The sequence below is a fragment of the Amblyomma americanum genome, chromosome 1, assembly GCF_052857255.1.
Source record: "Amblyomma americanum isolate KBUSLIRL-KWMA chromosome 1, ASM5285725v1, whole genome shotgun sequence".
In the NCBI taxonomy this organism is placed as follows: Eukaryota; Metazoa; Arthropoda; class Arachnida; order Ixodida; family Ixodidae; genus Amblyomma; species Amblyomma americanum.
Window position 1 is genome coordinate 1,778,242 of NC_135497.1, and position 21,656 is coordinate 1,799,897.

The 21,656-nt window shown below is 49.7% G+C and overlaps 1 protein-coding gene across 1 annotated transcript in view; it reads right to left on the bottom strand.

Annotated features, from left to right (window-relative positions):
• LOC144108596 (RCC1 domain-containing protein 1-like) overlaps positions 1 to 21,656 on the bottom strand; it is a 152,635-nt gene that overhangs the window by 56,257 nt on the left and 74,722 nt on the right. Inside the window, exon 2 of the mRNA XM_077641795.1 lies at positions 6,087 to 6,326. Within this exon, the coding sequence (XP_077497921.1) occupies positions 6,087 to 6,326 (240 nt within the window). The remainder of the gene's footprint in view (positions 1 to 6,086; positions 6,327 to 21,656) is intronic.

Genomic DNA, 21,656 nt, shown 5'->3' on the forward strand with positions numbered 1-21,656 from the left:
GAAGGTGGTGGTGGTAGTGGTTTTATTAAAAATAATAGTAAAAAGGAAGGAAAAGATTTTTTGCTAGCCCCGGCATCTGCCATCGTTACTGAAGCACCTGAGCTGGGGCAGCGGAAATAAAGGATAGCAGGCAGAATGGAGAAATGAAATGAAAGAGGTGAGGGGACAGAAAGAGGGGATAGGGGGAGAAGTAATATGTACAAACTATTTTGAAGCGAAAAGCTTCACTACGCTAGTCAACACCGCGCTTCGCGCGAGCCGGCGTATGTTGGAGCACGAGTGACGTCATGCACGGCGCAGGTTGCCGCCGCCGACTCTTTCTCTCTCTCTCTCGCTCCCTAGTCACAACTGCGCATACGCCACTATTAGCAACGAGCCACAGGTGTTCCGCCGCTGCGCAGCGCAGCGCCTTTCCTCAAAATCCAACTTTAAATTTTCAGTTTTCTCTTCTTTCCCTCCCTCATTTATCCCTTCCTTTACGGCGCGGTTCGGGTGTCCGCCGAGATATGTGAGACGGTTACTGTGCCATTTACTTTCCTCAAAAACCAAACAAAACAAGTGAGCCGACGACGTTCATAGTTCATTGACGTTGACAACTTTGCAAATGCCGTTCATTTTCACGAAAGGAAAGGCGCACAACCGGCTCCGTGGGCCAGTGGAGACCTCAATCTCGCGTTCGCTTTGTATATCCTGGATTAGCTGAGCTAATCCACATTAATTTTTTGTTTGGTTTTTGAGGAAATGAAATGGCACAGTAACCGTGTCACATATCTCGGTGGACACCCGAACCGCTCCATAAAGGAAAGGATAAATGAGGGCGGGAAAGAAGAGGCAACTGAAAATTGAAAGTTTGATTTTGAGGAAAGGCGCGGCGCTGCGCAGCGGCGGAACACCTCTGGCTCGGTGCTACTAGTGGCGTATGCGCAGTAGTGACTTGGGAGCGAGAGAGAGAGAAAAAAAATTGCTGATGGCCTAGCTCTGTTAGGCCAGGATATGCGTAGCGAAAGCGCGGCGACTTCTGCATCGGAAGAGTGCATTCACTAGATGCGCCTTTATTCTAGGCTAAAGCTTGAGCCGTCGTGGCGGAGTGGCACCGTCTCTGCCTCAAACGCCAAAGGCCCTGGTTCGAATTTGAGCCTCGGCACAGGTTTTCTTTTTATTCAGTGAATGTGCGGGGGGTTTCAGTGGCTCCCATAGATGCCGCCACCCAACACGTTGGTTAGCGGTTACGCGCAGGCTCTGTTAAGGCGCGTTTATACTCCGTCGTAAAGCGTGGCCCGCATGGAGCGTTTTCCCGGGCGATTCGTCGGCGGCGACGGCAGCGGAGCGTATTTCGATGAAGGCGAAGTTCTAGAGGCCCGTGTGCTGTGCGATGTCAGTGCACGTTAAAGAACCCCAGGTGGTCGAAATTTCCGGAGCCCTTCACTACGGAGTCCCTCATAGCCTGAGTCGCTTTGGGACGCTAAACCCCCATAAACCCTATCAATAGTAAGAAACTCTATGGCGACTGCAGCGGCGTCGACGGCGGCGCCATCTGTTGTGCTAGGCAACGGCGGCTCAAGGTCGGCCGCGGCGCACGGCATACGGCTGCCTGCATACGGCGCGACGAGCCGAAATGGCTCGCTGACTGGCGTAGTAAAAGCTTTCGCTTTAAAACACACAATCAACACGCGTGCAACAATACAGATTAAAAGAAAGAGTTCACCAGATATTTAGCGTCCCAGGTCAAGTCGGGATGATGAACTGCGACGCGTCTCTCTCTGGCGGTGCGTTGAAGGAAGCGGCGAAGAGCCAGGTGGTAGTAGGTACGGAGAGGACAACAGGAAGATGCCGGTGGTCTCTCGTCAACAGCCCGAAGAACTTGGCAGCAGCAGGAGAAGCGTAGCCAGGACTTGTCGACGGCGTCCCGAAACGCCGTAGGCTTAATGCAGGCTATCCAAGGAAGCCTTTCGGCAGCACGGACCCTCAGTCCATCGGCTGCCACCTCCATGCTTGAAAGGAACGCAGTAGGCTTGCGTCGGTGATCCTAGGGAGGTTTCCGGCAGCACGGACACAACGTCCGACGGCTGCTACCTCCACGCTTGAATGACACGATCTCCGTTGCGTTGTCTCCTTCCACACCTCGGTTTTCTGACACGGCAGCTCTCCGCTCCTCGTGCTCGCCACGCTCTTCGTCGTCGTCGCCTCGCAAATACCACTCGCACGCGCAACGCTGGGCTGGCACGCGCAGCGCTCCGCTGTCGGCGCACCGCACTCAAAAATCCCCAGAGGATTTGCTGTGCACCTCACATACGCCCCTCCCCCCCTTCGGGAAAGTTTTTTCGCAGAAAAAGCTGTTGTTGGTGCACACAAAACGAATGTTCACGTGGGAACCAAACAATTTAAATGCAATTGGAGAGACATGGGAGAGGCCATTGCCCTGCAGTGGGCGTAGTTAGGCAGATGATGATGATGATGATTATGTGTCTTTGTACACAATGCCAGTGAACTAAAACATTATATGTAAGTCCTTTTTATTGGCTCGGTTTTCTTCTTTCGTCAGTGTGCAACTGGTATTTTGTTTCTGCTTCATTAAGTACTCTGAGCTTATATTTTGCATGAATGCTCATTCGGATTCTTCGGTAAATTCTTGTAAACAATGTCTTCAGCTAGAGCTGTAAGAATTATAGGTGTTGACGCTAACCGCCCGCCACGGTAGCTGGACAGCGCCCACAGAAAATGTTTGCGCTCTATATTAGATGCGCCGACCGCGGCGGCACGGGGCCGCTGCGGGGTGTGGAGAAAGCGAACTAGAAAACTGACAAGCAAATATCTGGACAGCAGGGGCGGGGGGGGGGGGGGGGGGCGCAAGTAAGGAAGGAAATATTGGTTAAGAAAATGGTTAAACGAACAGAGAGGGTTCTATGGAAAACAGGAATGCAGACAAGATAATCAAAGAGAACATGAAGAACATTTAAGCAGGAAATTGCCAAAGAAAATATCTACGATAATACTAGAGGATGCTCTTTGTTGTTTGAGGCCAAGTCGGGAGTATTGCGGACTAACACATATCGAGTCAGGTACTACGAGATAGACACGTTATGCGGAGCATGTGGAGAGGAGTAAATGGCTGAAAACTTGATACTTTTCTGTACAGAGCTTCATACAGGCTGCACAGGCTGATTTATTCAAAACATTGGGATTTAAGGGCAGGGGAAGAAAATAAGATTTTTAACAAGTAGAAATAACCAGGCGAATATTATCTGACTGGTGGCTAAAATGAAGACAAGTGTGAAATTTTACCATTCAGAGCTACGTGACGTGAGCTGCTGCCCGATGTACAGGGCTCAGTGCTATCTCACGTGGTTGAGGGCGTAGAGCGACCGATTGCGTTCGCATCGCGAACAATGGCCCCGGCCGAGCGTAACTACGCGCAGGTGGAAAAAAAAGCCCTCGCAGTTGTTTTTGGAGTTAAGAAATTTTATAAATATCTGTACGGACGTAGTTTCAATGTGATCACTGATCACCAGTCACTCGACGTCATTTTTGACGCAAAGCACCACACAAATGCGGTAGCTGCAGCTTGTGTGCATCGCTGGGGAATTCTTCTTGCAAACTACAACTTTCGCATTGTGCACAGGGCAGGAACAAAGACAGCCAATGCAGATGGATTGTCACGTCTTCCAATGGCAGAAACCGGTGACGAAGTAGAATTTTTTTTTTTATTTTTCGCCTGTGAATAACTTCCCCTTAACTGCGAAAGATGTCGAGTGTGAAATTGTGAAAGATTCAGTTCTCAGTGCTGTTCCTGCAATGATAAGGCACGGATGGCCACGTGCTGTAGACGCTCCTTATTAGCCTTTCTTCGTGGGGCGATTTCAACTTTCAGTAGATTGCGGTTGTTTGGCATGGAACAACAGAGTTGTGATACCACAGTCGCTTCAAAGGGAAGTCATGTGTTTGCTGCATGAGCAACACACTGGCATTACAAAGATGAAGGCACTAGCAAGGTCAATGGTTTGGTGGCCACAGACAGAGAACTGCATGGAACAAACTGTGAAGCAGTGTGAAATTTGTCAAAGCACAAAATCTGTGGGGTCACTAGCACCACTGTCATCTTGGAAATGGTGTACAAACAGTTGGGAAAGGTTACATTGAGACTTTTCAGAAAAAGAAAACAAGATGTTTCTTTTAGCTGTCGATTCCTATTCCAAATGGTTGGAAATAAGTCATGACGTCAACTACCGCGAAATGTACGATCGAAACAGTGCGCTCGTTGTTCGCAAGTCACGGTCTATCGACAGAGGTAGTCACAGATAATGGGCCGCAATTTCGCGCGAAAGTTTCAGGAATTTCTGTTGGCAAACGGGGATAAGCACACGCTTACTCCGCCATATCACCCTCAGTCGAACGAGTCGGCAGAACGTGCTGTCCAAACAGCGAAACAGTCGCTGTTAAAGCAATTGCTGGAAGATCAGCGGAATAAAAGTTCCAGGTCACTGCAGCACAGAATTGACAATTTTCACTGGCCAAACACCAGCTGCACTCTTTTTGAGGAGAAAGTTGCACGCAAGGTTATCGTTATTGAAACCAAATCTGTAAGATGCAATAAATGCCAAATTGGAGAGGAACGTCCGCAGTGCGAACAAGCAGAGGAGTTCACCTAGAATACTTTCTGTTGGTGATGCAGTGTTTCTGCGTTCAGTTCGTGAGGAACAAGTGAAGTGGCGTCCAGGCAAGGTCGTGGATGTGAAATCGGCAATCACTTGCCTTGTGGTTGTGGATGGACAGACACGGTTTGTGCATGCGGATCACTTGAGACATCCTTGTGTAAAGCATACTGTTATAAAAGAAAATGGTGTCCTTTTACCACTTGCAAGTGACCTGCTGGAAAGTTGACGTTTCCTTGCACCCGCCTCAAACCGGCCAGTGTTGGATCAAAGTGATGGTTCTCCACTCGCACGTGGAACCCAAAGTGCATCAACGTCGGAACAAAGCGATGCCGGTCCACCTGTGCTATCCAGGCGCAGCGCTCGTGACAGGCGGAAGCCAGACCGTCTGATGTATGACAGATTCTGATCTTGTTGGAGGGGAAGTGTTGTATCTTGTCAAAGATTATCACGCGTGTTATCACTTTTTTACCGTGCGCCGCGTATCTGATGTACGCGGTTAGTGTGCACATGTGCTATTGTATCGCTAACCAATGCCATGCCTCGGTTGCACCCAGGCTTCCTTTATAAGGCGAAGCCCCTGAATCGTTTGGCTGTTATGTTAATAATAATAATAATCATGAGTTTATTTTGCCCTCGGTACAAGGAAAAGGAGCAGCCGCAAAAAGCCGCTGCGAAGAGCAGCTTGACGGGGCGGGGCGACTGCCCCCATATTTGACAACAGCTGGCAGCATGACACGAGTTAGCACATAGTGAAACAACCAAAGAGGTTAACAATGACAATAATTGAAAATCAAACTGCAAGAAAAAAAACGCAACGAAATAGTCCAGGCAAAACCCATGGCAATCCTACAGAGAAACATATGAAAGAAAATAGTGTACACTTGACAGGACTTCTCATAGGACGGAATGAAGATTTTCATTGATAATACGGCATCTAAGACATCATCAATAAGGTTGGGAGGGTTTTATTGTTCTTGTGGAATAGTGTGAGTAGTAATTTATTATTGTAATAGTCAGAAAGTATAAATCTTGTTGCTGTCCGAATAAATACTTAACTTCAAGGCGTCTCCGGTCAACAATGCTGAAATGCCACAATATCGTGCATTGATTTTCCTTTGTAGCACACTAATTGCGCTAGAATATATGTCAGTCTCTTTCGTCCTGAACTCTAGCAGGGATATATTGAACGTCGTGACCAACATTTTTTTCTTGCTGAAAATAGGTCTCTTTAGGAATGAGACGTCATGGCAACAGGCCGACACCACTGATTGGAGGGAGTCCTTTGAAGAGCATCTGTATCCGACTGCAGTGGCAATATAATGCATTTCTCCCTCACACACCGACCTTTTTTTGTGCACAAACCAAACGCAAGCGCCCAGAACCGTTTGGCGCCAAAGTTGCACCGATTTCATGACTATTATTGAGGCAACTCACCGCCGCCGCCGCCCGTCTGCTGCTGCTGCAGCAGCAGCGCTCTGCTGGAGCCCACCGCGGCGTCGCACAGTCGCTCATCCAGCAGCCACCGGCGAGGTGCGCCCGGGCGGCCCAGCCACGCCCCGCCAGCCTCGAGCAGCAGAAGCCAGTGGCCGCGCGGACCCAGCGCCGCCTGGGACACGCCGGCCGCGGCCAGACGCCGGGGGCCGCCCCAGCCACGGAGCTCGGCGGCGCCCGCCTCTGCAAGTGAGACAGTGGCAGTCTCAGAGGTTGCCGTGTTATCGAATCCCGTCATTAAGCAGGTGTCGTCCCGTCCCTGCGTTTCTTGAAGCCCTGTGGATTCTGGACATCTGCCTGCCTTCAGCCGCGCTATACTATAGTCCGCTGTCAACGCATCATCCAATTCCACGCACCGGAATGTCTGGACCCTCAACATCGACTGAAAAGCGCCATCGACCACGACGTCACTCGCCCAGCCACCTATAAAAGAGCTACAGTCACCTTCGACCATCTGCTGTGCCACGGCCCAGTTATCGAATCCCATCCTATTCATTGAGCAGGTTAGTCAACCAGAAAGTATTTTTGCAAAAAAATCTGGTAATTATTTCCTGATACAGCTGCTGCCGTAGTGACACCGTAGTGTTTGACTCTTGTCGCGACCGAGTGCTGTCAAGTTGTACGGTCTCTGTTACTACTTGCTGGTGGCATGGAAACGAACCCCTGCCCCGACATGTTCGATATCGCCCTGGCCGAATTGAAGAACCTGTCTGATGGCCAGTGAAAGCTGCTCACGGATGTTCAAGACATTAAGGCAGGAATGGCTTCACTCGACAGAGCGATATCTGACTTCAATAATCGCCTCACTCAACATGAGCAGCTTCGTCAGGCTCTGCCTACAATTTCATCAGACGTGCAAACAGTGCAAACCGCTGACCAGACTGCTCGCTTGGTTTACGACATGGAACCTCGGCCCGATGATGCGCAAAACCGCTTGCGTAGGAATTTTATTGTTTATGGTCTACCTGATCCCTTTCCCCATAAATCATACGCCGAATCCGAACATTTTGTCATTGATCACTGCTTGGAACACCTAGATATAGCTTTAGATGCCAAAGATATTGAACGCGCCCACTGTCTCGGCCGTCATAACTCAAATCATCAACGCTCTATCATTTTCAGATTATTATCAGCCTAGACCGAAGACAACATTCTTTATAACGGGCGCAAATCTAAAGGAACGAACTTTGCTGTCATAGCAGATTTTTCCTACCGCGTTCAAAATATTCGCAAAAGAAAAGTCTGCAAAATTCTCCCTCAGCTTCAAGGCGCTATACATCGGCTCTAAACGGTATTTCTTTGACGAGACATCACAATCTGCTAAGGAAATCACTCAGCATCAACATGAAATCGCACACCACGTATCTTTTCCTGCCAGTACTCACACTCCCACCGTTCAACCTGGCACCCCAGGACTAGCTCGTGGACTAACCCTCGCCTTTCGGTAATCTTTACAAATATACGCAGCTTCATTCCAAAATGAGCTTGTGTCCAACCTCATTTCGTCATCGGGCAGCAACACAATTGTTTAACTGAGACATGGCTCAACACTAATATAAGCGATTCTGAAGTTTTACAAGATTTTCCGAACTTTGGCCTTTTTTGCACAGACCGTGACGGTTCCCAAGGGGGAAGCGCCTAATAAGGTACCGCAGTTTCGCAGGGGGGCGCTGCAGGCACCAGTGAAAAGCGCCCTCGCCGGCCGACTCCCCACAATTGACCGGGCAGGCCGGTTGCCTCTCCCATTGAGTAGCTGCGCGAGTAGCACGCTTACTCTGGGAAAATACGACTTTTGCATATGCTTCGCATGCATTGGCCTGCCTACAAACCTGTTTGCGCAGTCGCGTGCTTTTTCCCTTGTGCTTGAACGCTGACGAGTTTCAGAGTATTAGGAAAATGTACAGGGGCGATAGGAAGAAATGCGAAGAGCGCTGGGCACTTGGAATTTATCTTCAATGTACTTGTACTTAGGTGGTAACAAAAAGATGCTAGAGTGGCATATTATGCCATCGTGGATGGCTCCAGCGTATTTGTGTTGCGAGCCAAGAATACGTGTGACGCGCCTACGCGCTCCGCTGTTGGAGCGCGTAGGTGTTCGCATTTATTCCATCGCGACCGTAGTAGTTTCAAAGAAATAGTGGACGGTGAAACTTTTTTCGCAGCGCAATTTTGAAAAAGGAGAACTGCTAGTGAATCATGTCCACTCCGTGGAGCAGATTGTTGACAAAGACATCGTTACCGTAACGGCGAAATGTGTGTCGCAAGTAAACGACAAGATCATTTAAGATGTGGAATTCGAGGTAAATACCCTTTTTTTTTGCACGGTAATTTTCGCAAAATACCTCATTTTGTTGGGTGGCTGAGCAGTTGGGTGCACGCAACTCTGTTGGCCAAATAGTGGGGATTTGATTATATTTTTCGCTGCATAATAATGAAAATTATTTTTATTTGAACATAAAATCAAGTGACGATAAGGCGATACGCGAGGCTGTAGAGGAAAACGAAAACACGCACGAAACGCGCCTACCAGCTGCTCGCACGCACGCATAACGCATCTGTTGATGTCAGTCTCCAAAATGCTATGAAAGCTTTACTGGCAAAAATAAAAAAAAGTTTCGTTACACTACTAAACATTGCATGCTTAGTGGATTACAACGAAAACTGGTCAGAAATAATATTACACATGGAACATACCAAACACGTTTGGCAAGAGAAAAAAGCTTACTTGACCCAGCGCACAGCAGCTATCCAGGCTTGCCGGCTCTCGTTCTCAACCATTTCAAACTAAACAATTCCGGACAAAAGCATTTTTGAACTGGAAAGAGTGTATGACTGTTTTTTTCATACTTTAGAAGATTTGACTGTAACAAACTCCCATCTGCAGGCTTGGATTTTTTTTTTTTGCTATCGTCAACTGCTCGGTGCGAGCGATGGAAAAATTTTAAAGATTTTGCTACACATTGAAAGCATAGACCATTACCTACAATATTTCCATCATAGTACTTTACAGTTCAAAATTTTTTTTACAAGAATGTAGGACATATTCAGGAAATCTGTAGAATTCCACGGGAAGCTCTTGGCCCTAGGTGTTCAGAAAACTATTGTGACAGCCCCCAAGACAACAATAACTTTCACCGCTCTGAACTCGCAATGAGCAGCAACCGCTCTTTTGTGCACGTGCGAGCAGGACGGCACGCGCTCAAAGAAAGAGTCTCAGCGGTGCGAGCAGCACGCGCACCAGTTGAGACGTGCCCAGACAGAAGTTCGGAAGTGATCGCCAGGGGAGAGGCGGCGCTGGTACAGTGGGGGCAAGCTTTAGGTGCGCTTCCCTATTGCCATTAATCGAAAACTACCATTCACTCTTCGAACGTCATATCTGACCTCGAAATTTGATGGCTAATAATATGCCGCAATGCACCGATAACAACACTAACTGGCGCCTGCTACCGACGCCACATAACAGCCTTGACTTTCCCTGTAAACTTAACAACGGTCTGTTGCAACTAACAGCTAGGTATCCCAGCGCAAGGATTGTTTTTGATGACTAACTATCCATCTATTAACTGGCATCGCCAAGCTCACACTACAGTAGCTCAAGAGCCCCGTGAATTTGTCTGTGTGTCTCACAATTAGTAACTCCGCCAACACGTGTCACTGAGACATCAAAAAACATTCTAGATCTGATTTTATCTAGTAACCCTGAGACTAACTTCTATTACTTATCTGAGAGAGATCCGCGATCATAAAGCAATTCACGCCACGTTTAACATAATATTACCCCCGTGTGAGGTGCACAACAAAACATCGAGGGATTTTTTAGTGTGGTGCGTCGACAGTGGAGCGCTGTACGTGCCAGCCCAGCATTTCGTGTGTGCACGTGCCAATGTTGATTGCGAAGCGACGACAACAAAGAACGTGGCGAGCACAAGGAGCGGAGAGCTGACGTGTGAGGAAACCGATCGAAGTGTGAAGGGAGACAGTGCAGCGGAGGTCGTGTCATTCAAGTGTGGAGGTGGCAGCCGATGGTCTGTGGATCCGTGCTGCTGAGAGGCTCCCCTTGGATCACATGCATGCTAAGACACAAGCAGAAGCAGAACGCGAGCACAACAAGGCGCTAGCAGAAGCCGAACGTGAGCATGCAAAGTCGCTAGCAGAGGCTGAACAGCATAGATTGCTGTTTCAATTAAGGCTCCCAGAAGCTGGTGACCCGTAATCGAGAACCCGTACCGGGGCCCTCAGCAGCGGTTAGCCCACACAAGCTGATCGCGCCTTTCGACGATCGCAGGGATGACTTGGATGCATACCTCAAACGTTTTAAGCGTATCGCAGAAGGGCCCAGGTGGTCCAAGGAAAAATGGTCTACAGCACTCAGCATGTCTTCGAATGGGGAGGCTCACCGTGTGTTCGGTCGATTGTCTCCGACAGATTCAATGAATAATGATAAGAAAAAACGAGCCCTGCTCCAACATTTTCATTTTATAGCAGAGGGCTATCGAGACAGGTTTCGTGAAAGTAAGCCGCATGATAAAGAAACATGCAAGCAATACGTTTGCTCAGTCTTTTTGATCGATAAGTCGAGATGTCAGGTACGGCCACAACGTACAATGATTTACGTTACTTGGTGGTGGCCGAACGGTTCATAAGGAACTGTCATAGTCGTGTGGCGATTTTCCTTCGGGAAAGAGAGTGCAAGACGCTGGATAAAGTGGCTGAGGCAGCAGATAATTCTAGAGGACCAGCGGCAAAGAAAATTGTCTTTTTCTGGGAAAATAGCGCAAAAGACGAGGAGAGCAAAGAAAGGAAATAACAGGACCAGCGCTAACTCACAACTAAAGGTTTGTTCACGGTAAGCAGGGAATATAAAGAGGGCAAACAATCAAGAATGCAAAGCAAACACACATGTGGCTGTATACGTGGAACCGAGGAAACGAACCTCACTGTCATGCAGGCATACCGACGGGCTGCTAACGCACAATCTAGTTTTTTTCTTCATGTAAAAAGCCTCCATAATCTCCCTAGTTAACTGTGTTGGGTGACTGTACAATACATCACTGTGACGCAAAGTAGGGAAGCAAGATTTTCAGTCTCTAACATGTTCGACTAGACTCTAAGCCAAAACAGCTTTATTGCCTTTATTGCTGAAAGGCAGGGCATGATTTAAGTTCCTGCCCAAGGAAGCACTAAAGCCAGAAGGAATTTTCTTGTTGTGTTCAGCCAGAAAGTGTTGCGCCTGAAATGGTGTCCATAACACCAGATAGGCTTGAACCAGCTGAGGATACGCTTTTCCGCAGCCGCATCGACACACACGTGCTTGCGCTTCTCGCTTTGCTGTTTTTTCTTCGTTTGCTCTTCATGGCAATTGCACACTTCGTTCTAGCGTCTTGCGGTTCGTCGCTCATGATTACGGCAGCACGTTAACCAGGCAAACCTAATTTCATTGAAATACGCACAAGGACATAAGCAACAAAGCAGGCTTCTCACACACAACGAGGAGCCGAACGGAAAAGTGCGCCTACCGTGGTCGGACCGGGAACGATGGAAAAAAAGAAACTTTTGTTTCAAAATACCCGTCAGAACGCTCGTTTATTATCGTGATAGCTACTTTTTCAAACATACACGAAAGCACTCTTATCCTCTTAGCTGAAGTGCTACCGTCTGCTTTAATTTCATAATGTTACTAGCGCCGCTTCACACGCAGCGGTGACTTTTGGCATCCACGGAGACCGCGTTCTAGCTCATTTGGATTTGCCGTGTAGCAGCGCCGCTGCTGCTTTTCGGCTATCCTCCTTTAGTGCATTAAGACAACTTTACGGCAAAGGCCGTGAAGAAGTCCCGTGTGGCAGGGGTATTAGTTGCTTACAAATCATTAATCCGGTCGAAAATTGAATACGCATCCGCCATTTTGAACCCACAGCAAGCATACCTCATTGAATCTTTAGAAGCCGTACAAAAGAAAGCTTCCCGTTTCATTCATCGCTCATACTCATATGATATCAGTGTCGAATCTTTGAAACAGCAGTCTCAATTGTCAAGCCTTTCTGTCCATCGCCACAATTCTAGCCTGTACCTGTTTCATAAACTTTATTATTCCCATCTCAAACAGGAACTGTACATCTGCGTACCTCCATCACGCACATCTCACCGCGTCAGTCATTCGTTTAAAAGTTTCGTGCTAACATGATCGTACGACTACATTTTGGAAGTCTTTTTTCCTCCAAACAGCAAGTCACTGCAATGACCTTCCCGACAAAATTGCAGCCATCGCCTGTCCATCCAGCTTCCTAGACAAAGCCACATCGCACTTGTCATCATGAAAATACGTTATATTTATATGCACTTGTGTTAACCCCACACCTAATGTAATACCCCATGAATGGGGTGTTTAAGGAATTAAAAATGAAAATGAAATGAAATAGCTTCTTAGGGAGCTCGCCTTTTCACTGCAGACACACAGAAATACGCGAGCGTGTCTGCCTGCGCTAAAACACATGATCAGCCATATTTCGCCAATCTGCAGACTTTGATACTTGAACGCAAGCGCGGAAAAAGTAATCTTTGTGCGACCATCGAATAGCTTCAATGTGAAATGCACAAGCTCATTAGGCAACAAAGCATGATGTTCTCTTCCGCAACGTCGGCTTTCGCGGTTGTCTAACATTAGCAATCTTCATACCGTCAATGTTCCAGTCGCCAGCAAGGACGATAGGCGGAGTGTGGGAAATAGTACTTTTACAGAGAGGGCAATACAGTTTACGAGGGGGAAAGTGGTGAAGCCCGACCGCACACAGGCACGACGTTGCCACAGGCGCAGTAGTCACCATCATCCCTGCAGGACAAAAGCATCCCCCATGTCTGTCGTGTGCCAGCTGCGGCCACCCCGAGAACTTCTAATCTCATCTGAGCACCAAACTTTCTGCCCCCCTAGCTGCTCCGCTTCCCGTCCCTTGGAATCCAGCCTGTTACCCTTGAGGACCATGGGTTATCTCATATATTTATTCGTTTATTTATTTATATAATACTGCTAGCCTCATGGCGAGGCTGTAAGCAGGAGTGGGAGGTATCAAGCACAGACACAAATCATACATGCGAAAAACAAACCAAGGCACTACAAGACTGCCTCCACAAATCAACACAAGCAACCGAGGAAATGCACGCGCAGATTGAAAAAATAGTATAGCGAAATAGTGTAACAAGTAAGTTACACGTGGCTGAGTTCAAAGCGCTTACAAGTACAACTGAAGGCTTTCCACGAATGATTCAGTAGCTGTGCTTTCCACAGCACTGGCTGGTAGCCGATTCTACTCACGTATCGTCTTCAGAAAGAATGAGTTTGCGACTGTGTGTCTGTCTGTAACAGGAATAATCTTTAAATTTTTTATTATGGCGTGATCGCCTGGTTCGCCTGCACACTGGCTGAATGCATTCGAGTTTGCTCATACCAAGTTTATCGTGTTATAGCAAGTACATGTATTTTAATCGATCACGTTGGCGCCGCTTTTCTAAACACTCTAATCCTGCCTACCTTACCAGAGCGCTGGATAAGGTATGCCAACTAGAAGAACGGTATATACATCTTGCCCCTTTCTTTTGGACAGATTCTAGCTTATTTATATTGCCTTTTGTGAACGGGTCACAGACGATTAATCCATAATCTGTAAGAGGACGAATTGAACTTTTATATGCCACTAATTTCACCTCGTTAGTACACTGTCACAGAGTTCTTCAGCGACCAAGTTTCTTTGTAGCTCTCTTCACAACTTCGGATATGTGCTCGTTCCACCTTAAGTCTGATGTTATGATTATGCCTAAATATTTATAGCTGTTTACCCTTTCGAGAGCATTACTACCAACGGAGTACAAGAAAGTTAATGGTTGCCGCTTCCGCATTACTGTCATTGCAGCTGATTTTTTTTCATTTATTGTCATTTGCCAATCTGAACACCATACTGCGATATTCTCTAGATCGTTACTGAGCAGAACCTGGTCCCTACTACTATTGTGACCTTCATGACAGATTAAACAGTCATCGGCATATACTTTTATTCTAACCGGGAAGTTGAAAGCTATGTCATTAAAAAAGATTAAAGAGAACAAAGGGCCAAGAACTGATCCTTGTGGGATCCGGCATAGTGGCTAGCACACAAAAAAAAAGACGCACACAGAAGGTAGGTAGAAAGGACACACCCTAGACTTGCAATTGAATTTTATTTCGGAAAGGGAGTATTTATACGATTTTATCTTCCATTCTCCTTTACTTGCGCTGCTGGTACTGCCTTCAGCTGTAGTCGCATCAAAGTGTGATAATGGGACAACTAAAAAACGTCACGTGTTACAAAACGGCAGGGTACGTGACTAAAAATGTGTGATGACCCCCATAATGCGCAGGTCCACACGGGACGGAGAGGCAAAGAGACACCGTATGGCTCAGTTTAAACAAACAGATATATTCAATAATCACACATGATTAAGATTATACATCAGAGGCTGGGGCGTCCGAGCTTACGTGCCGACGACTTCATGGGGGCGATGGAGTGGCTCCGGAGTTGGGCTCGAGCGGTTGCTGGCAGAAGCTGCACGCCGTCGGGCTTCGCGCTGAAGGCCCTCTTGGCGAACGATGTCGTCCTGAGCGTTCCTCTTCCGTACTGCTTCTCGATTTTTATATCCTCTTCTCCACACTCCCTAGGGTGAGGACGCCCACGCCGGAGGGGAAGGAGGGGGGGCTAGGGCTTTCACTTGGGCGCACAAACATACCACCGCATCGTGGTCTCGCCCCCCTCACGTGTTGAGTCCGCGGGAAAGAAGGTTGTCTTCGAGGTAGCGCATAGCGTCGGCTGTGGTAAGGCGCGCTCTGGCTTGCTGACAGTTCCCGCGGGTCACCGGCCTCCATTCTCCATCCATCAACTGACACTCGCTCCTCAAGGTAAGGCGCGCTCTGGCCCGCTGACAGTTCCCTTGTCCTGGAATGTGCTCGGAAGGGCCGCCCCTGGAACCGCCACGCCAATTGGGGAGGATAAAGCCTGTTTCCCCGCGGCGGCGGCGGCGGCGGGTCCGGTTGGGCTTAAACCCCTTCGTTCTGGTTGTCACTCTCAACGAGCATGGCTGGGTAATTGATGATGCCTGTCATCTGGGTCTCCGTCTACGCCGCGCCGTCGAACGTGGAACCTCGTAGCACACACAAGGAATGTACCTCGTAGCACACACAAGATATGTACCTCGTAGCACACACAAGGAATGTCACACTCGCTCACCCTCCAGAAGAATGTTCTCCGAACATTTGAGTCCACACAGCTCCCCTTGTCTTTCTGAATCGCCTCGCACAGTGCGTCCGACAAAACACTTTTCGCTGCACTCAACACCACTGCACAACACCATATGCCTCCGCTGTCATAACTGGCGTCTCCAGGGGCAGCACTGATCTTATTTTACAGATAAACATGAAACTCAGCAACCAAGCCTCTCCTTTCTAGTCCAAACTGGACGAAATAAATTTACCACAGTTACAAAGGAGCTCCCACTTCTAGCACGATCACGGCACAGACAAAAATATAGATAACGAAAGGAAGTAGAGCAGGTTCTGCATGCGCTCCGCATGCTCTCCTGTGAAGGTGTTACTTAATGACAGAAAGGTCTAACTACCAACTCCGATAACTTAACACATAAGCACATAGCAATGTTATGAGCTGTGGCATTACACAATTCTATCCAGTTCACAACTCCGCTCTGTTTACGCCATTAGTCCGACTTAGCTTTCCGATTTCGCAGCGGATATCGGCCTTCATGAGTCATACTAAGTAAGTCTGTGACCCTTTGTCTGGTTTGGGACTCGCGAGGGCTCGTGGCAGGAGCCTCTCCTGGCGTTATCTGCGCGGCAACCTCGCGCGCTTCTTCTAGCAATGCATGAAGTAAATCCGCTGGCATTCCGGCCGTCACCTCTGGCGCCTGCCGAACAAATGCAGGAGAGGGCGTTTCTTGCGAACTATCTGCGCGCTCCGCTTCACTTCTGTCCCCATCAAAATCCGCGCTTTCCCTTTCCTCATTTCGTGAATACTGAACCGGTGCCGACTTGAGGCGATTTGCGTGTATCCTTATCAAGCGCCGGTTCACGTCTCGGACTCTGAAGTTTACCGGAGAAAGCTTCTCGACAACCTCGCACGGTCCTCTCCACTTCGTATGGAACTTACGAGCTAGCCCAATCTGCCTTTGGCAGTTTTCAATGTACACGCCGTCCCCCACATTAAACGGCGCGTCTCTAGCACTGCGATCGTGCACCTCCTTCCTGCGCTTCGCCGCTTTCTTTAAGGCCTCCTTTGCGATGTCCCTCGCCACTTGCAAGCGCGATTCTAGCTCCACCTTATAGTCGTCCAGTGAAGCGTATGGGACACGACGGGGGCCCTCTGGCACTTCACTAGGCTGGTCCGGGTCTCGGCCGTAGAGAAGAAAGAATGGCGATTCGCCCGTGCTCTGGTGTGCTGCGGAATTGTAGGAAAACATTGCATACGGGAGCCACAAGTCCCAGTCCCGCTGGTCGCGCGAAACAAAATGCGACAGGAACCCGGCCACGGTTTGGTTCAGTCGCTCCACCGCGCCGTTGCAAGCCGGATGGTACGGTGTTGTCTGCTTCTTAGCGATCTTAAGCAGCTCGCAAACTCTCCTCATTAGCTGCGACACGAAGTTCGTTCCCCGATCTGTCAAGAGTTGCCTCGGGGGTCCATGTCGGAGCACGATCTGTTCGACAAATGCTCTTGCAACCGTGTCTGCCTTCTGATCTGGGAGTGCTACCGCTTCCGCGTATTTTGAAAGGTGATCGACAAATACTAAAATGTACTTGTTTCCGGAAGTGGTCGTGGGCAATGGGCCCATTATGTCCATACCTGTCCGCTCGAAGGGAGCCGAAACCTCAGAGAACGGCTGAATTGGAGCTGGTCTTCGTCCCTTGGGTGTTTTTCTTTCGAGACAGGAATGACACTTCGCACAGTAGTCTCTAACATCCTGTCGCATGCCACTCCAAAAGTACAAACGCTCCACACGCCTGCGTGTCTTCGCTACGCCAAAATGACCGGCGCATGGCGCATCGTGAAACGCGCGAAGAACCCTTTCTGTCCACGACCGAGGTATGACGACTCTCTCCCAAGCGGTTTTCTCTGGTCTCCCTTTCCTGGTTGGCCTCGTGCGCCGACACAGGGTGCCGTCTTTGTCAATGAAATAACCTAGCTGTTCGGGGTGAGACGGTGCGCCCTCTAAGCTTTCGATTATTCGCTTCAGGTCAGGATCTTTGCACTGCTCTGTGCGTAATTCGGCGGGGTCGACTACGGGGACAAACTCATCTATAGCTGCCACGGCAGCTGTGCGGCTGAGTGCATCAGCATTGAGATGTGTCTTTCCTGACTTGTGCTCAACTTCAAAGCAGTATTCCTGCAGGTGTAGATTCCATCTAGCGAGTCGGGAGCTAGGGTCCCTGACACTCATCACCCATTTCAGAGGATGGCAGTCTGTGACTAGCTTGAATTTGCGGCCGTAAAGGTAGCATCTGAAGTGCTTTACTGCCCAGACAACGGCGAGGCACTCCCTTTCCGTAGCTCCGTACTTTTGCTCTGTGGGGCTCAGCTGTCGGCTAGCAAAAGCAACGGGATGTTCTTTGCCCTCGATAACCTGAGATAGCACGGCACCAACTGCGAACTTTGACGCATCTGTGGCCATAACGAAGGGCAAATTAAAATCCGGGTGGCGCAACAGCGGTGCACTCATTAGCTTCCTTTTCAGGGCCCCAAAAGCATCCTCCGCGTTTTCGTCCCAGCGAAAGGCGACATTTTTGGCTGTTAAGGCGGTGAGCGGCTTAGCGAGCTTGGCGAACTCCTCTATGTGCCTTCGGTAGTAACCGATCAGGCCGAGAAACTGCCGGACCTGGCGGACGCTAGTCGGGGATGGAAAATCCGAGACACACCTTAGTTTCTCAGGGTCCGGTCGCACGCCGTCAGCTGAAACAACGTGCCCGAGGTATTTCACCTCGTTTTTGAGGAATTGGCACTTAGAGGGCTTCAGCTTGAGACCCGCTCCTCTTAGTCGCACCAAAACCTGCTCAATATCGCGCAAATGGTTCTCAAAACTGTCACTGTATATGATAATGTCATCCATATACACGAAGCACAGCCTCCCCAGAAGACCTACCAGGATAACATCAGCGGTTCTCTGCCAGACAGCAGGGCTGTTGGCCAGACCCATCGGCATTCTTTTCCATTCATAGTGCCCTGAGGGCGTGTTGAATGCCGTTTTCTCGGCATCTGCCGGATCCATTGCTATCTGCCAGAATCCCGCCGCCATGTCCACTACCGTGAAGTACCTGGCAGAGCCCAGCTGAGAAAGCGTCTCCTGTATATTGGGGATGGGGTATGGATCGATGCGAGTTACGGCATTTAGTTTGCGGTAGTCCACTACCAATCGATACGAGCCATCTGGCAGTTCCACCAATAGTGCTGGTGCTCCCCAGGGTGACTTTGAGTGTTCGACAATGCCGCGTTTAATCAGGTCCTGTACCTGCCGCTCCATCTCCTCACGTTGGGAGTAAGGAATCCTGTACGCACGCTGGTAAACGGGCAATGAAGTGCCGGTTTCTATCCTGTGCTTTATAACGCCACAGCAGCCCAAATCCAGGTTGGACGCGGCGAATACCTCCGAGTAGTCGTTGAGCAAACCAGCCAGAGCCTCCCTCTCCCTGGATTTTACGTGAGAAAGATCGAACGACACCTTTGGAGCAGCCGAAGGACTAGCATGCTCTACAGTTGCGAGTACCGTATCGGTGGGCTCACGTTGCTCTATCGCAGAGGTGAAGAAAGCCAATGTTTTGTTCTTGGGAAGGCTCAGTGGCTGCTGGCTACAGTTAACCACCCGTAGGGGCACTCTGTGGGCGTCATTAACTGTCACGAGGCACGCTGCTGCCTTCAGGCCATTGCTGAGAGAGTCGACCGGCTCAAGCACTCCCACGGCGCCGCTCTCTACATCTGAAGGCACAAACGCGTACAAAATGTGCTCCGACCAAGGAAGGACGACCGCCTCCTCGACCAGCCGGACGGCAACCCGCGAATATACCTTCTCCAATGATCCCACTGTTTGACGGGTGTCAATATCGGTAATGCGAATCTCAGCCCCTCTCCTGTTCAAAAACGGAACTTTTGAGCCGCCCGCATTAACCTCTTCCTCAGAGAATGAGACTACTACCTTCCCTTTTCTCAAAAAATCCTGCCCTAATATACCTGACACTCCGTTTGGCAGAGACACCGTGTCCGGGCATACGTAGCAGGGGTGCTCCAATGCAATTCCGCCGAGAGAGAAGTGTAACCGGTAGAGTCCACTTATGCCAAGAGGATCCCCCGTTATGCCTACAAATTTGGTTGCCATACCACCAGACGCTTCCAACACCTCGCGGTCCCCCTTCCTTCGAAGCGTGTTAAAACTGCTCTCCTTAAGCAATGTCACCTTTGACCCCGTATCTATCAACAATTCCATGCAACAACCATTTAACTTGCAACGCACAACAGGGCATGCCTCGTCGGCCACACAAACTACCACCACCTCATCATCCACTGCTCCCTCCCCACGCTCCTCAGGCTGGGGAGGACTATCTAGTTTTTTGTCTCGGTATCTGGAGCCCCGCTGTAGGCTTGCTTAGGGCGTGTCTCGCCTGCTTCTCTTTGTGGCTCCCCACGGCGCACGTTTTGGCAGAACCTGGCGATGTGTCCGCGACCCTGGCAAGCGAAGCATACGATTTCTTCAAAATCTCGCATACCGCGCCTGTAGCTTTGTGGCGGTCTCCGGTTTCCAGCGAATGGGCGCTGTTGAGCGCGCGCTTCAACCTGGCATTCTACCTGCTGAGATAGCAGCTGTTCTAAGCGATCTAACCGCTCTGTCAAGAGAGCAACCTCAGGGTTGAGCACCGCTCTCTCTATGACGCGTACTCTCGCTGCGGCTGTCGTTAACGCCTCATTTTGTTCCTCATCCAATGCGGCCTCCACGGCTTGGTCGAAATTGCTCGGCTTGCGCGAGAGCACGAACCGGCGCACGGGGTCTTGCAGACCAGCCACGAACAAAGCGGTCATTTCCTCTTTAAGTAGATCCTCCGCGTATTTCTTCCTTAGCTGGTCTCCCTCCTCCTCCCTGCTTAACGTATCGCGTGCTAGGCGCTGAAGCCGCGACGCAAATGTTCGCACGTCCTCCCCTACCATCTGTCCGGCGTCACGGAACCTCTGTACCCGCACGTGACGTGGTTCAGTGTCGAAATGCTCAAACGCAAGCTTCTTAAATTCCGCAAATGATTTTGTGGATTTTACTTTTTCGTCTCGCCATGCAAAATCATGAGCAGCTCCTGCCATCTTACACCTCGCCATTCCCAGCATTTGAGCATCGGACCATCCCCCCATTTTCCCAATCTCTTCTAGCATGGAAAAGAAATCGCAGATTGGAACCCCTGTCTTATCTCCCGTAAACGTCGGAATGACGCTTCCTAATGCCAGCATGCTTGCTCCTAGCGACGGCTGTGGAGTGGGAGCTCCCTCAGATACAGACATTTTTTTTTTCTCAAGCCCTCCAGTGCCTCAAGCCTCTCAAATGGGGGTAAAAGTCCCACAATCAGTCCCGTGATTCCCTTTTGATAACAATTTTGAAGTCATGAATGTCACAGCATTCAGAGGACATTTGCTTTTGGGATCCCACTTCTGACACCAGTGTGATGACCCCCATAATGCGCAGGTCCACACGGGACGGAGAGGCAAAGAGACACCGTATGGCTCAGTTTAAACAAACAGATATATTCAATAATTACACATGATTAAGATTATACATCAGAGGCTGGGGCGTCCGAGCTTACGTGCCGACGACTTCATGGGGGCGATGGAGTGGCTCCGGAGTTGGGCTCGAGCGGTTGCTGGCAGAAGCTGCACGCCGTCGGGCTTCGGCGCTGAAGGCCCTCTTGGCGAACGATGTCGTCCTGAGCGTTCCTCTTCCGTACTGCTTCTCGATTTTTATATCCTCTTCTCCACACTCCCTAGGGTGAGGACGCCCACGCCGGAGGGGAAGGAGGGGGGGCTAGGGCTTTCACTTGGGCGCACAAACATACCACCGCATCGTGGTCTCGCCCCCCTCACGTGTTGAGTCCGCGGGAAAGAAGGTTGTCTTCGAGGTAGCGCATAGCGTCGGCTGTGGTAAGGCGCGTTCTGGCTTGCTGACAGTTCCCGCGGGTCACCGGCCTCCATTCTCCATCCATCAACTGACACTCGCTCCTCAAGGTAAGGCGCGCTCTGGCCTGCTGACAGTTCCCTTGTCCTGGAATGTGCTCGGAAGGGCCGCCCCTGGAACCGCCACGCCAATTGGGGAGGATAAAGCCTGTTTCCCCGCGGCGGCGGCGGCGGGTCCGGTTGGGTCCGGTTGGGCTTAAACCCCTTCGTTCTGGTTGTCACTCTCAACGAGCATGGCTGGGTAATTGATGATGCCTGTCATCTGGGTCTCCGTCTACGCCGCGCCGTC